This window comes from Schistocerca americana, chromosome 1, assembly GCF_021461395.2.
Source record: "Schistocerca americana isolate TAMUIC-IGC-003095 chromosome 1, iqSchAmer2.1, whole genome shotgun sequence".
Classification (NCBI taxonomy): domain Eukaryota; kingdom Metazoa; phylum Arthropoda; class Insecta; order Orthoptera; family Acrididae; genus Schistocerca; species Schistocerca americana.
Genome location: NC_060119.1, coordinates 237,808,075 through 237,822,397, shown reverse-complemented (window position 1 = coordinate 237,822,397; position 14,323 = coordinate 237,808,075). Strand labels below are relative to the sequence as shown.

Below are 14,323 nucleotides of genomic sequence, written 5' to 3'. Positions count from 1 at the left end.
ACACTAACTTCGGTGGCACTAACTGAATGGTAGAAATTGCATGGCAAATTGCTTGCGTGTGTGGGGGTCTAGGCGTGCGACCAATTGCAGCGATAACGCTTGTGGCCTATCGCTGCTCGTATGTGGGGCCCTTGGTTCAATATATTAATCGTTCCTTCCGCATTTATGTTCGGTTTTAAGGAAGAAGAGAATATTAATTCTAGGAAACCAATTACTAGGAATATTTTTCTGTATTTGTCCGGTACTCTGATGAATCTGAAACAATTTTGGTAATGTTGAGATGCAAAGATATAAGTAGGCAATATTTATAAATGTATGACACAGAAAAATCTTTCTATACATGTTACTAGTTCAACTTTTAATCTATTTTCTAAGAAAACAAGAATTAAGAAAAAAATGTGAACAGTGTGTTTTGATTGTGTTCTTTCAGGTTTCTTCAAAAGCAAAGAAGCTGAAAAGATATGTACGAAGTTGGATCCTGACATTTGTACGATAGGCGCGAAAATCGAACTGAGGACGAATCTGATTGTTGTAAAGAAGAACTAGAAATCAATTATGACTTTTAATTTTCCTTCCAATCAGTCACCAGGCAATTACTTTAGGCAAGGTAATAAATATTTAAGATATTAAAAAAGAAGAAAAATGTATTTGCTAGTGTTTAATACAGTTATCACAAAGCGTTAATTTCAAGTCATTTCACGAATTAAGACCTTATGCTATTTTATTTGTCAAAATACACTAGTCCTCTCGTTGCGTTTGTGGCAATAGAGATTGAAACGATGTAGAACTTGAGTAATCATTAGACGACACGAATTTCGGTCTTTTGAAATTGATAGGACGTTGCGAAGTTGAGTCTTATATTGTATATGGTTTAATTCTTATTGGCCTACTTTTGTATTTGTGAGGATAATACAGATATGAAAAGGGTCAAGAGTACCGTAGTATGAATGGAAGGTCGACCAACTTTGATAAGTGGCACATTTTCGGTACTGGTAGGCGGATTAATATTTCATTTGCGCTCATTCCAGTTATAAGTGAAGCAAGTGCTGATGATATTTTTAATTATAAAGAATTGCTGTAATTATGTCAGTCAAACATTTACTTGAGAATGTTTTTTATTTAAGATTTTAACACCCGGAAATGGTCGGAGTTTCTCCATGCCCATAAGACATAAATCTGTTGACAGTTTTACCTGCAATAACGCAGTCAGGATAAATATCTAAAAAGTGTTATGAAATTTTACTTACTAACATATTTTCGTAAAAATTTATAAGTTGTTTCCTGAAGAAGACACAAAAACATTGGCTTTGGCTGTGTGGTTATGGCGGTTTATGAGCTTGAAAGGTGACTATTGACTTGCTTTCTTGAGGCAATTTATTGTAAAACCTTAAATAATACAGAAATTGCACTCTCTTATAGATCCGATTTTCTACCTGTACAGTCCACAAATTTGCTGCTTTCAGTGTGTCAAAGAATCCAGTGTCTCAGTGGATAGCCTTTGATGTTCTAATTGCTTATGCATTAACAGCTATAATTACCTCACAGTTATAAACTAGGTAATTGTGAAACAGAGCAATGATCTGTTGCAACTTATTTCTTCTTGTACATGAATAATGGAAACAGAGCAATAATCTGCTGCAACTTATTTCTTCTTGTACATGAATAATGGATTCAGCTTTATGTCTTTTCAATAATTGGAAAAGTGTGAGTTGACAATGGTCTTGTACATAAATGGGCAGTAGCTGAATAATAAGAGCATCATAGTTCCTAATAATGTAATATTATTTGCCTTCTATGGTATTGAATACTGTGAGTTTAATATTCTAATTATTTTTGTATAAGTCCTCTGTAAGAGGCAAAAGAAAGAGGGAAACAGAATCACTGCTGGTAATATGTGACTGTTATTACTGCTAGCTTTAGGTCTGTTGCTTATATGCTTGCTTGTATTTTAAAAATAAGTATTCAAGTCATTCACACTAGAAAATTATGTGGTCCATTGTTGCCTGTTTGCTGTTCACTATCAGTAACTTCCTCATGACTAACATCTTGTTATTAACATTAATTATATTTCTAGTCTCTTTGTTGTCTTTTCTTGACCTTACCACCATATATCTTCAGAGAAGTTTAACTTAGGTCATGTGTGATCTGCTTATCCTCTCTCTCAACCTACCAATGCAAGATGTTTGCATTGTTGCTTAATGTAATAATGATCTGCCATGTGACATCATACATGTGTAGACAGAAAGAGAACAGAACATTGACAATATTTTTTTCTGTTTATATTAGTTTTTGGAATGTAGATTGTGGTGACAGACTGATCTGTAGCAAGTTCTAGGGTATGCTGGAAGGTGGAAGTTTGGTTGTGAGTTGGCTCTCATTTTTCAAAACAAGTATTGAGATTCCAACATTTACATCTCATATTACTTGGTCACCTAATTTTGAAAAGCAGTGGAAGAGTATGACTCTACATAATTAGGACATAATAGAGTTTTCAGAATTTACTCAACATGTTATCAGTAGGCCTAGTCAGTCATTAAGACCTTTTACAGCAACCGTTTTGTATTTCTAATGTCATGTTACTCCAGATGCAGATCTTATTGATCACTTCTAAATATTTCTTTAAATTCCTTTCATCCATAATATGTACTGTTTTTCTTGGATATGGTAGGACTTTTTCTTCCAGGCATTACTTTTATAATATTTATTTGCTGTGCCCTCTCTGCTACCTTCCATGTAATGGCAGACCTACTTCTAAAAGCTTGTGAATGAACATCAAACTTTTCACTTGGCTGCTGTTGGCTCTTATCCACTATTTGGTAATTAGAAAATCCTTTGTCCCAAATAGTGTTAAATGAATCATAATGTATTGTTCTATGGAAGTAACACTGGCAGAAGGGAAACAGAAATACATGTTAATGTTCGTACATAAAACGAAGCATATGTGTAATTACAAAGAAGGTCAGTGCTGACAGATGTGAGTACTACAAAACAATCAGTTTAATAAGTAATGACGACAAAATTCTGACACATATTATTTACAGAATAATCGAAAGACATAGAGAAGCCAACATCAAGGATGATAAGTTTGGATTTCAGAGAAATGGAGGAACAATGGAGACAATAGTGTATGTTCAGCTTACCTTAGAATATAGATTATAGAAAGATAAACCTCTGTTTATAGCTTTTGTAGATTTACAGAAAGCTATTGATAATGTTGACTGGAAAAAACTACGTATTTGAAATATGGGATGAAATACAAGGACTGAAAGATTATCTAAAACATGTGCAGAAACAAGACTTCATTTATAAAAGCTGAACATCAAAGAGAAGCAATAATTGAGAGGAGGAGCCTGTCTTCAATGCTATTCAGTCTGTATATTAAGTGAGCAGTAAACAAAACCAAGGAGACATTTAGAAAAGGAGTTGATGTATAGGAAGAAGGAATAAAAACGTTGTGTTTTAACAACGACATTGTAATTCTGTCAGAGATGGTGAAAAGTGGAAGATAAGTTGAATGGAATGGCTAGTGACTTCAAAAGAAGCATAAGATGAATATCATCAAAAGTGAAACAAGAGTAAAGGAATACATTCAAATTAAATCAGACCATGCTAAGGAAATTAGAATAGGAAATGAGACACTAAAAGTAGTAGGCCTTGATCAGATTTGCTCTCAGAGTGATTGAACTGGAGAGGACAGAAAATTCGAGAAAAGCTTTTCTGAAAAAGGGTAATTTGCTAGCATTGAATACAAATTTAACACTAGAACAGTAAAAGGGGTCAGAAGACCCCTATAAATCTTTATTTCCACAATAATGAATTCCATTTTTAACATCTTTCCACCATACCTTTGTGACTTCTTGTTTCTTCTACTTTTGGCAACAGAGTAGTGCAATTCGATGAATTTTCGCAATTTCATGAAAATTTTATGATGTGTACTTAGAAAAATGGGAGGGGTCAACTGAGCTATGGAGTATCTCCTTTTTATAACGTTTCTGGTCTCATATTTACAAAAATACCTGCATTTCCTCTTGCTTTGGTCAACCATCACAGCTTCGAATGGTGATATACTTACTGTTGGAAAGTTTACTGGTGCTGAATGTTGTAATATAACTTTAAGGTGGAGTTTTATGTGTTGCTGTTGTTACATGTCTCAGTAGTTATTCCCCCCCCCCCCTCCCCTCCCCCTGTAACAAGCATTTTCAATTGTTTTGCGTCATTGTGGTCTTACTAATGAAACTATTTTGTGTGCTCTGGAGAACTTAGGTAGCGAATCAGAAAGTGACTCATCAGATTCAGATGGCAATTTTCTGTTAGAGACAACTGATAATGGAAATAGTGAGACTGAGGAGGAGTTACCATCGATAGATGACTCCCCATCTTATTTCAAACTACTGTCTCAGGAAGCAACTGGCATGATAGTGAAGCTGACTGTTAGAGATGGACCAGAATGGAAGACTGCTAATATGGAAGAAAGCCTGATCTGAAAGTGCTGAAGCAGAAAGGAGGCCCACTGCATGTGCCTCCACCGAGTGGGTCACTCCATCACCAGTGCCTTCTGACCTCCTCACTTATTTTTGATGAATCATTGGTGTATATCAAAACACAAAGGTTCAAATGCTTGGAATGAAATAAATAAATAATAATAATAAAATACTACTTGTACTGTATTTTGGAGGGATAAAGCAATGATTGGTATCATGTATGCTGCAGGTGATTTGTGTGCTAGAGCTGTTTCCATGAATGACCTTTGGTCATGCTCTTTGGGGGCCTAATTTTGTCAGGGATGAAATGACAAGAGACATATTCCACTAGCTTACTATATTCCTCCACTTTGATGAGGATTCGTCCCAAGCTCAACGTATACCTGCTGACAAACCCACTCCTGTGTCTGAAATATGGAACAAGTGTGTGCAAAGCTGCCACCACTCTTACTGCCCTGGTGAAAATATTACAATTGAGCAGTTACTACAAGCTAAGTAAGCTGCAGTTTCATTCTGTTTATGCAAAACAAGAGTGACAGATAGGGACTCCAGTGTTGGGTAGCTGCAGACATAGCATCTAGTTACATTTGCAATGCCTTGCTGTACCATGCTAAGGAGGAAGGCCAACCAGACAACAACAGGTTATGTCTCTGAGTCGCTCATTTCCCTTTAGCAATTTACGTTCAATCCTCTGTTAAATTTTTTGTCTTGGACACGGAGATAAGGTGGTTTGTTATGGATTTTATATTGACTGTGGCACGCTTCCTTGATTGTGTTGACAAAGAACCCTGTTTACAGATGCAGACCATGCCTCCTGCTTTAATGGGTTAAATTACAGTGTTGTATGGAATGTCTGCCACATTCGTTCAGCCACACATCATATTAAGCCCTAAGTAAATCCCTGATAAAGTCATTCATTCATTCACTGATCATATGAAGGAAATCCTTTGGTGAGCATTCAGGGATTTGGATTGAGTCAAGTTGTACCGTAATTTTTATCACATGACATTTGCTTCTCAGTAAAGGCATCAACTGTGAAAAGTTTGAGATTATAATAATTACATCGATCTGGAGGGTTCAAAGTTCTTTCCTGGATGTATGACTGGTGAACTTGAGAACCCTATTGTTTTAATGTTTGCAGTGCTACTTTCTTTTCCATGCTGCCAATCTCTATTTTTTGGCCAGGTGTTTGAGCAGAGTGAAAACAAAACTCCCTGTAAATTACAGAATGGGTTATTTTACAAATTTTTGTTGCCAAATGAAGTGTGGGAAATGGACTAATGTGGTATTAAATTGACCAACATGAGGTCTGGTTTTGCAAAAAAGGGTTTATTTGCTTGAAAGTAATAAGAGTAATTAAAAAATAATTAGTGATTTGAAGAAAAATTATTGTCCGAATTTTCATAGTCTAAAGAAGAGTGGGCAGTGAGCAAATGAGGTATCAGAGTGACTAGTGAGAGGTGTAGTAGTACAAAAAAATATTTAATTGCTTGAAAATAATCAGGGCAGCAGAGAAAAAATTAATTAGTGATTGGAGCTAAAATCAAGATGTTTGTGAGCAGCTGTTGTTAGCTATGTAAACGATGTACCAAAAAGTTTATCTCTTCAATTCCTACCTATTTTGTGCATAAAAAGTTACATTGGTGTGATATTTTACTGTCAAAACATTACTTCAAATCAAATTCTGAATTTAAGTCTTTTGTGAACAGAAAATGCCAGGAAAGCAAATGAGGTGTCAAAAAGTTTTTCTCTTCAATACTTAGCTATTTTGCATGAAAAAGTTGCGTTGGTGTGGTATTTGATTTTTAAAATGGCCGCCTTTGAATCAAATACTAAATTTAGGACATTTCGAGAATGGCAGACATGAAAAGACATACGAGGTGTCAAAAAAAGTTAATTTTCTCAAGGCCTAAATATTTTGTGTGTAGATCACATAACTAATGAGGAGGTATTGACTAAAACTGGGGAGAAGGGAAATTTGTGGCACAATTTGACTAGAAGAAGGGATCAGTTGGTAGGACATATTCTGTGGCATCAAGGGATCACCAATTTAACATTGGGTGGGGAATTGTAGGACACCTCTTGATAGGTCAGGGGTGCTCTACACAAAGGAAGCGGCTACTCGGGTAGCAGAATACTTGTGGTGTGAACATGGGGGTTTTTTAGGCTAGGCAGTAGTGCGAGGTGTCCTGATGAACATTCACCAGTCGACGTGCAGGCAGGGAAATCAGGACATGTCAGTGTAAAGACACTTCAGCTATCAGGATATTAGAAATAAATTTTCAGAGTGTTTGGAATGAAGTTCCTGAATTTTCTGCCCTCCAGGAAGCATGTGGCGCGCAAATTATTCTCGGGACAGAGACCTGGCTGAACCGTGAGATAGGAAGTTCTGAAATATTTAGTGAGGGTTGGAACGTGTATCGGGAAGACAGATTAGACGCCGTAGGAGGTGGTGTCTTTATTGCAGTTGACAAAAATATTGTGTCTACTGAGGTCTAAGTAGAGTGTGATTGTGAAGTTATCTGGACATATTTAACAGGGCTAGGGGAAATAAAGTTAATTGTGGGGTGTTATTACCGACTACCCGGTTCCACCATGACAGTTCTAGAATCATTCAAAGGGAGTCTACATTCTGTATCGCAGAAGTACCCGGATCATGCTATATTAGTCGGAGGCAACTTCAATCTACCTTGTATTTATAACCCTGTATTCACCTGACCAAAAGTCTTGTTCCTCCTGCCACCGAACTTCACTAATTCTCACTATAGCTAACTTTAACCTATCCATTTCCCTATATAAATTTTCTAACCTACCTGCCCGATTAAGGGATCTGACGTTCCATTCCGATCCGTAAAATGCCAGTTTTCTTTTTCCTGATAACAACGTCCTATTGAGTAGTCCCCGCCCGGAGATCCGAATGGGGGACTATTTTACCTCCAGAATATTTTACCCAAGAGGATGCCATCATCATTTAATCATACAGTAAAGCTGCATGCCCTCGGGAAAAATTACGGCTGTAGTTTCCCCTTGCTTTCAGCCGTTCGCAGTACCAGAACAGCAAGGCCATTTTGGTTAGTGTTACAAGGCCAGATCAGTCAATCATCCAGACTGTTGCCCCTGCAACTACTGAAAAGGCTGCTGCCCCTCTTCAGGAACCACATGTTTGTCTGGCCTCTCAATAGATACCCCTCCATTGTGGTTGCACCTACGGTATGGCCATCTGTATCGCTGAGGCGCGCAAGCCTCCCCACCAACGGCAAGGTCCATGGTTCATGGGGGGGATGTAAGACTTACAATTTGAAATAATCAAATATTTTTAACAGTAGATTTGCTACAGTCATTTCATAACAATTGCACAGCGAAAAATGTGCAAATCCAAAACATATGGTCTTTTATTTTTTATGCTTCAAATAAGAAGTTTTCTGAAAAACCGCTTTAGCAACTTTGTTTTGTTTACATGCAGTATATCCTTGCAGCAGTGCAGGAGATGACTTGACTTCGAGCTTTCTGTGAATCAAACCTAGATTTGGACGCAATTCTCTGCGTGACACAGTGATGTTGGTCGTAAAGAGTCCACAACAAAGAATTGGGGCAATGAGTCTCAACATTGCATCACAGTGCTTACTAAGCTTCATAAGAAGTGTGCTGTGACATGACCTCATTGTGTATGTAATGGAGGTTATTTTTCTTTTTTCTTTTATTTGTGCCACCTCTGCCAGCTTCCGATAATTACTGAATCACATAACTCATGATTCACATACAGTATTTACATTGGTAGTAAACATATTCCTTACATTACAATGTGCTTCCATCATTGCCATGAGATGTCACTCTAGATGCCAAGTCTAATGGAACACATAACATTCATGCCTCAAGACAACTTTTCTGCCATGTGCTGCTTTCATCGCATAAGTTACACTATGTGGTCAAAAGTATCCGGACACCCTCAAAAACATACGTTTTTCATATTAGGTGCATTGTGCTGTCACCTACTGCCAGGTACTCCATATCAGCGACCTCAGTAGTCATTAAACATCGTGAGAGAGCAGAATGGGGCGCTCTGCGGAACTCATGAACTTCGAATGTGGTCAGGTGATTGGTTGTCACTTGTGTCATATGTCTGTACGTGAGATTTCCACACTCCTAAACATCCCTAGTTCCGTGTTTCCAATGTGATAGTGAAGTGGAAACATGAAGGGAAACGTACAGCACAAAAGCGCACAGGCCGACCTCGTCTGTTGACTGACAGACACCATCAACAGCTCAAGAGGATTGTACTGAGTAACAGGCAGACATCTATCCAGACCATCACACAGGAATTCCAAACTGCATCAGGATACACTGCAAGTACTATGACAGTTAGGCAGGAGGTGAGAAAACTTGAATTTCATGGTCGAGCGGCTGCTCATAAGCCACACATCACACCGGTAAATCCCAAATGACGCCTTGCTTGGTGTAAGGAGCATAAACATTGGGTGATTGAACAGTGGTAAAATGTTGTGTGGAGTGACGAATCATGGTACACAATGTGGCGATCTGATAGCATGGTGTGGGTATGGTGAATGTGTGATGAATGTCATCTGCCAGCGTGTGTTGTGCCAATAGTAAAATTAGAAGGCGGTGGTGTTATCATGTGGTCACACCTTGTTGTTTTGCGTGGCACTATCACAGCACAGGGCGACATTGATGTTTTAAGCAACTTGTTGCTTCCCACTGTTGAAGAGCAATTCGGGAATGGTGATTGCATCTTTCAATACGATTGAGCACCTGTTCATAATGCATGGCGTGTGGTGGAGTGGTTACACGACAATAACATCCCTGTAATGGAATGGCCTGGACAGAGTCCAGACCTGAATCCTATAGAACACCTTTGAGATGTTTTGGAACGCCGACTTTGTGCCAGGTCTCATCGACCGACATTGATACCTCTCCTCAGTGCAGCACTCCATGAAGAATGGGCTGCCCGTGCCCAAGAAACCTTCCAGCATTTGATTGAACATATGTCTGTGGGAGTGGAAGTTGTCATCAAGGCTAAGGGTGGGCCAACACCATGTTTAATTCCAGCATTACTGATGGAGGATGCCACAAACTTGTAAGTCATTTTCAGCCAGGTGTCTGGAGACTTTTGATCACATAATGTACATGAAAGTAATAATATTCACTTAATTAATGTTGTTCAGTGAATAATTCGTGGTCCATACACCAGTCAAGTCGTCTGGCCATATATACTTAATGCAACCCATGCTATGCCAGGCCGGGTTGCTTAATGTATATAATTTCAAGTTGCCTCTTTGTGTCTGTCTCTAGGTGCAGACTAATCTCAGAAACTACTGTAGGGATTTTGATCCAGTTTTCACTAATAGATATACAGATTCATGAGTACCTTTTTGTATATAATTTATAAATATTTTGTACAAGCTGCCTGAATTATGATGAATTAAAGCTATACATTAAGTAAAATGAAAATGGGTTGCAGATTTGCTTTCTTTTATGTGAAGAATATTTGAAGGAGTGCAGTATATGACTCAACTTTCAGCTTTCTGCTTTCCATGAGTCAAACGTAAATGCAAAAGTAATTCTCTGCTTATGGTGGGAAAGATATTATTTGTTTTGACACTTTCAAATTATGCAGAGCACTGGTAAACGAATCTCCATTGGTGAAACATTTCAAAATATGACAATTTCAGGCAGCTAGATGCTGCTTCCCTCACATTAACATCCACAATCAGCGAATTCTTTGAACACTGGGCAGTGAGTTATTCAACTTTCAGATATTTTAATAAAAGATAACTGCCTCATGAGACGAGAGACATACAATTTGCAATTTTGGTAAACATTTTTGGTGTACAGTGATCAATAGATTATTATATTTTAATTAAAGTTCAGTCTTGATCACAACACTTACGTCTCAATGACATAGGTGACTGGTTTCGGTTATATTTATATAACCATCTTCAGACCCATGGCTTCCTTGGAGGATGGTAGTTGACTTAGTAGCAGCTGAGGAGAGCTCCGCCTACCATCCTCCAAGGAAGCCATGGGTCTGAAGATGGTTATATAAATATAACCGAAACTGGTCACCTATGTTATTGAGACATAAGTGTTGTGATCAAGACTGAACTTTAGTTAAAATACATACAATTTGAAATAATAAAATATTTTTAACCAGTCGTTTGATAACAGTTTTCTGAAAAACCACTGTAGCAACTTTGATTTTTTTTTACGTGCAGTATATTATTTCAGCAGTGCAAGAGGTGATTCAACTTTGATTTTCTGCTTTCATTGAATCAAACCTATATTTAGACACGATTCTCTGTGTGACACTGTGAAGAAGTTGGCCATAAGGAGTTCATGACAAAGAATTGTGGCAATGAGTCTCAACAGCGCATCACAGTGCATACTAAGCTTCACAAGAAGCCAAGAAGCCACTTCTTGTGAAGTGTGCTGTAAGATGACGTAAATGTGTACATCATGCATATTATTTTTCTTTTTTCTTTTATTGTGCCACCTTAGCCAACCTCCAGTACATACTAAATCACCAACACACACATAACTCATGATTCACATACAGTATTTACATTGGTTCCTTACATTACAGTGTGCTCCCATCATTGCTGTGAGATGCCAATCCAGATGCTCATTCTATACGGAACACGTAATATTCATGGCTCCGGTTTCCTTGCCATGCCCTGTTTACATCACATAAGCTATATGAAAGTGTTGATATTTGCTTACTTAATGTTGTTCTGGGAATAATTCGTGGTCCATATACCAGTCACGTCTTGCGGCCATAGAGAATTAATGCTATGTGTTTGAATCTGGGCCAAGTGGCTAGTTATATACAGACTCAAGTTTTCAGAAACTGCTGTAGGTATTTTATCTGGCAGCCAGAGACTGTGCTCATGTGTGTGTGAGTTGCTTTTGCATGAGAGTGAGTGAGTGAGTGTGTGTATGTGTGTGTGTGTGTGTGTGTGTGTGTGTGTGTGTTGCCTAATTGTGATGAAGGCCTGTTTGACTAAAAGCTTCATTTGACAGACTTTTAGTTGTTTCCATTGGCAACTCAGCTTCTCTCCTATATGGTGAGTAGCAACTATCCTTTTCATAATATTGTCATTTATAAATATTGTGTACAAATTGCCTGAATTATGATGAATAACAGTTAAGTTGTAAAAATGGTGTCACTCCCACCTAGTGAACACCAGTCATAGCTTGAGAGAGAAGCAGCGCCTTGAGGCAGCAGAAAGCATGACAGAATTTGCATTTGGTGTGATGGTCTAGTGCTCAGTCAGGGTTTCTGGATGATTGGCATACGTCAAGGATTTAAGATAGCCCCATAAGGAGAGCCACAGGAGACTAAATGTGCACATGTGCCAGCCACTGAAGATCACACCTCAAAGAGATGAGATGGTTGTGGAAGTGCCATGTGTGCTGTGGTGCTGTCTGTTGGATCCAGACCTTCCCCACATCCATTTCTTCAAGTTTGGGAAGAAAAAACTCCTCAATAATCTGGACATAACGTTCAGGAGTGACCACAGCTATCCTGTCGTTCTTTGTGAAAAACCATGGGCTAATAATGCCAATTTGGGATAATGTCCTCAAAATAGTCACACGTTCTGTATGCAGGAGCTGGTCCTGAAGTTCTCAGGGGTTCATGTCATTCCGATGTTGTATGGTTTGTTTATTCACGCATCCAGTCATGAGGTAGGTTTTTGTTCAAGGCATCACATGCATTTTTTTGTGAAACAAAATTGTGTGGATTAACTGTGTGAATGACTGCCAGTTTGTATGGATGAAATTTCAGGTCATCATGAAAAATTCACCTCCCAGTGCAGTTGCATGTTTGCATACAGATCACTTGGGGGAATTCAAAATCGCCAACCTTACTTTCTTGATGTTTTCTGGTGTTCTGGTAGTTCTGGAAGGTCCTGGTTTCTTTTCATACACACTATCAGTATCCATGAACATGTTCATACACATAAAAATCGATTTTTGATCAGGAACACAACCTGCAGCGCGTTGTTGAACAGTTCTCTGAATGCGCACTTGGTTGCGGTGAGTGAATGGCTGTTGGAAGAGTAAGTTGCCGCGGTGAACATGTGCTTCTCTCTCATCCACTGCATGATCGCTACTAAACTAACCTAAAAAAAAAAGTTAGGTTCTGCCACTTCAAATGTGCTCAACCCCACACGGCAATAAGTAACTGCCACTGTGTCGTATGTATTTCAAATAAGTGAGTTCCTGTGCTGCACCCTGTACACACTGAGGTGATAAAAGTCTTGGAATACCTCCTAATATAGTGTTGGATATCCTTTTGCCTGGCAGAGTGCAGCAACACAACATGGCATTGACTCAAGAAATCAGAAGTCCCCTGCAGAAATATTGAGCCATGCTGCCTCTATAGCAGTCCACAACTGCGAAAGTGTTGCCACTGCAGGATGTCAACCATGAACTGACCTGTTGATTATGTCCCATAAGTGTTCGATGGGATTCATGGCCAGATCATTCGCTCGCATTGTCCAGAATGTCCTGCAAACCAGTTGTGAAAGTTGTGGACAGTTTGTGACCTGGCACATTGTCATCCATAAAAATTTCATTGTTGTATGGGAATATAAAGTCTCCAAGTAGCCAAAAACAGGTATTTACAGTTAACAATCAGTTCAGTTGGACCAGAGGACCTAGGCCATTCCATGTAAACACAGCCCACACCATTATTGAGCCAGCACCAGCTTGGACAGTGCCTTGTTGACAGCTTGGGTCCGTTGCTTCATGCAGTCTGTGCCACACCCGAACCCTACTGTCAGCCCTTACCAACTGAAATCAGGGCTTATCTAACCAGGCCATGGTTTTCCTGTTGTCTGTGATGCAACCGATATGGTCAAGATCCCAGGAGAGGTGCTGCAGGTGATGTCATGCTGTTGGCAGAGGCACTCACATTGGTCATCTGCTGCCATAACTCAACAAACAGTGAGGCCATCGGATTGGGAAGAATGGGGAAGAAAATCAGCTGTGCCCTTTCAAGGGAACCATGAAAATGCCAGTTATTTGTTCATTAACAATATAATAAAATATTTAGCACTTCGTCTACAGGCCACGAGTGGCCTACCTGGACCATCCGACCGCCGTGTCATCCTCAGAGGAGGATGCGGATAGGAGGGGCATGGGGTCAGCACACCGCCCTCCCGGTCGTTATGATGGTATTCTTTAATGAAGCCACTACTATTCAGTCGAGTAGCTCCTCAATTGGCGTCACGAGGCTGAGTGAATCCCGAAAAATGGCAACAGCGCATGGCAGAGGGATGGTCACCCATCCAAGTGCCGGCCACGCCCAACAGTGCTTAACTTCGGTGATCTCATGGGAACCGGTGTATCCACTGCAGCAAGGCCGTAGAATAAAATATTTAAATAAACTTTGTTATCTTCGTAGGCATTTTATATTGTAAACTAATGTCTGTTGGTGGTATATGAAATACTAAGAATGTGGAAAAGAATTGTTTGTGTTGATAATGCAAGTGGCATAAATAAGTTGATCATAAATGTACTTCTGTAAGGGCTGATAACTATTACTTAATTCAGACATAGCACAGTTCATGTGGCTCTGTACAATATAGTCTATAATTTCAACAAAACCAGTAGAAACAAGGCAAGAAGGCAATATGTAAAGCAGAATGTCATATTGTTAAGAACTTGACAGGCATCTGCTGGTGGAAATTGAAGGAGTGGGTCAGCCAGGAGGAGCAAAATCCAGTGAGACAAGGAGGGGTTGGCAATTACAAAACAGAGAGAGAGAGACTGGGATGGAGTGCAATATCAGAACAGGAAAGGAAGTGAGATATTGACGGGGT

At 39.1% G+C, this 14,323-nt stretch overlaps 1 protein-coding gene across 2 annotated transcripts in view; it reads left to right on the top strand.

The window, feature by feature from the left end:
- The first annotated feature begins 478 nt into the window (after positions 1-478).
- The window catches only part of LOC124623521 (spermatogenesis-associated protein 22), a 119,750-nt gene continuing 105,905 nt past the window's right edge, over positions 479-14,323 (top strand). Inside the window, exon 1 of one of the 2 annotated variants that reach the window (XM_047149043.1) lies at positions 479-607. In XM_047149043.1, the coding sequence (XP_047004999.1) occupies positions 556-607 (52 nt within the window). In that variant the 5' untranslated portion in view covers positions 479-555. Of the gene's footprint in view, positions 608-1,067; positions 1,345-14,323 lie in introns of those variants that run through there. The other variant, XM_047149044.1, reaches the window with a different exon arrangement.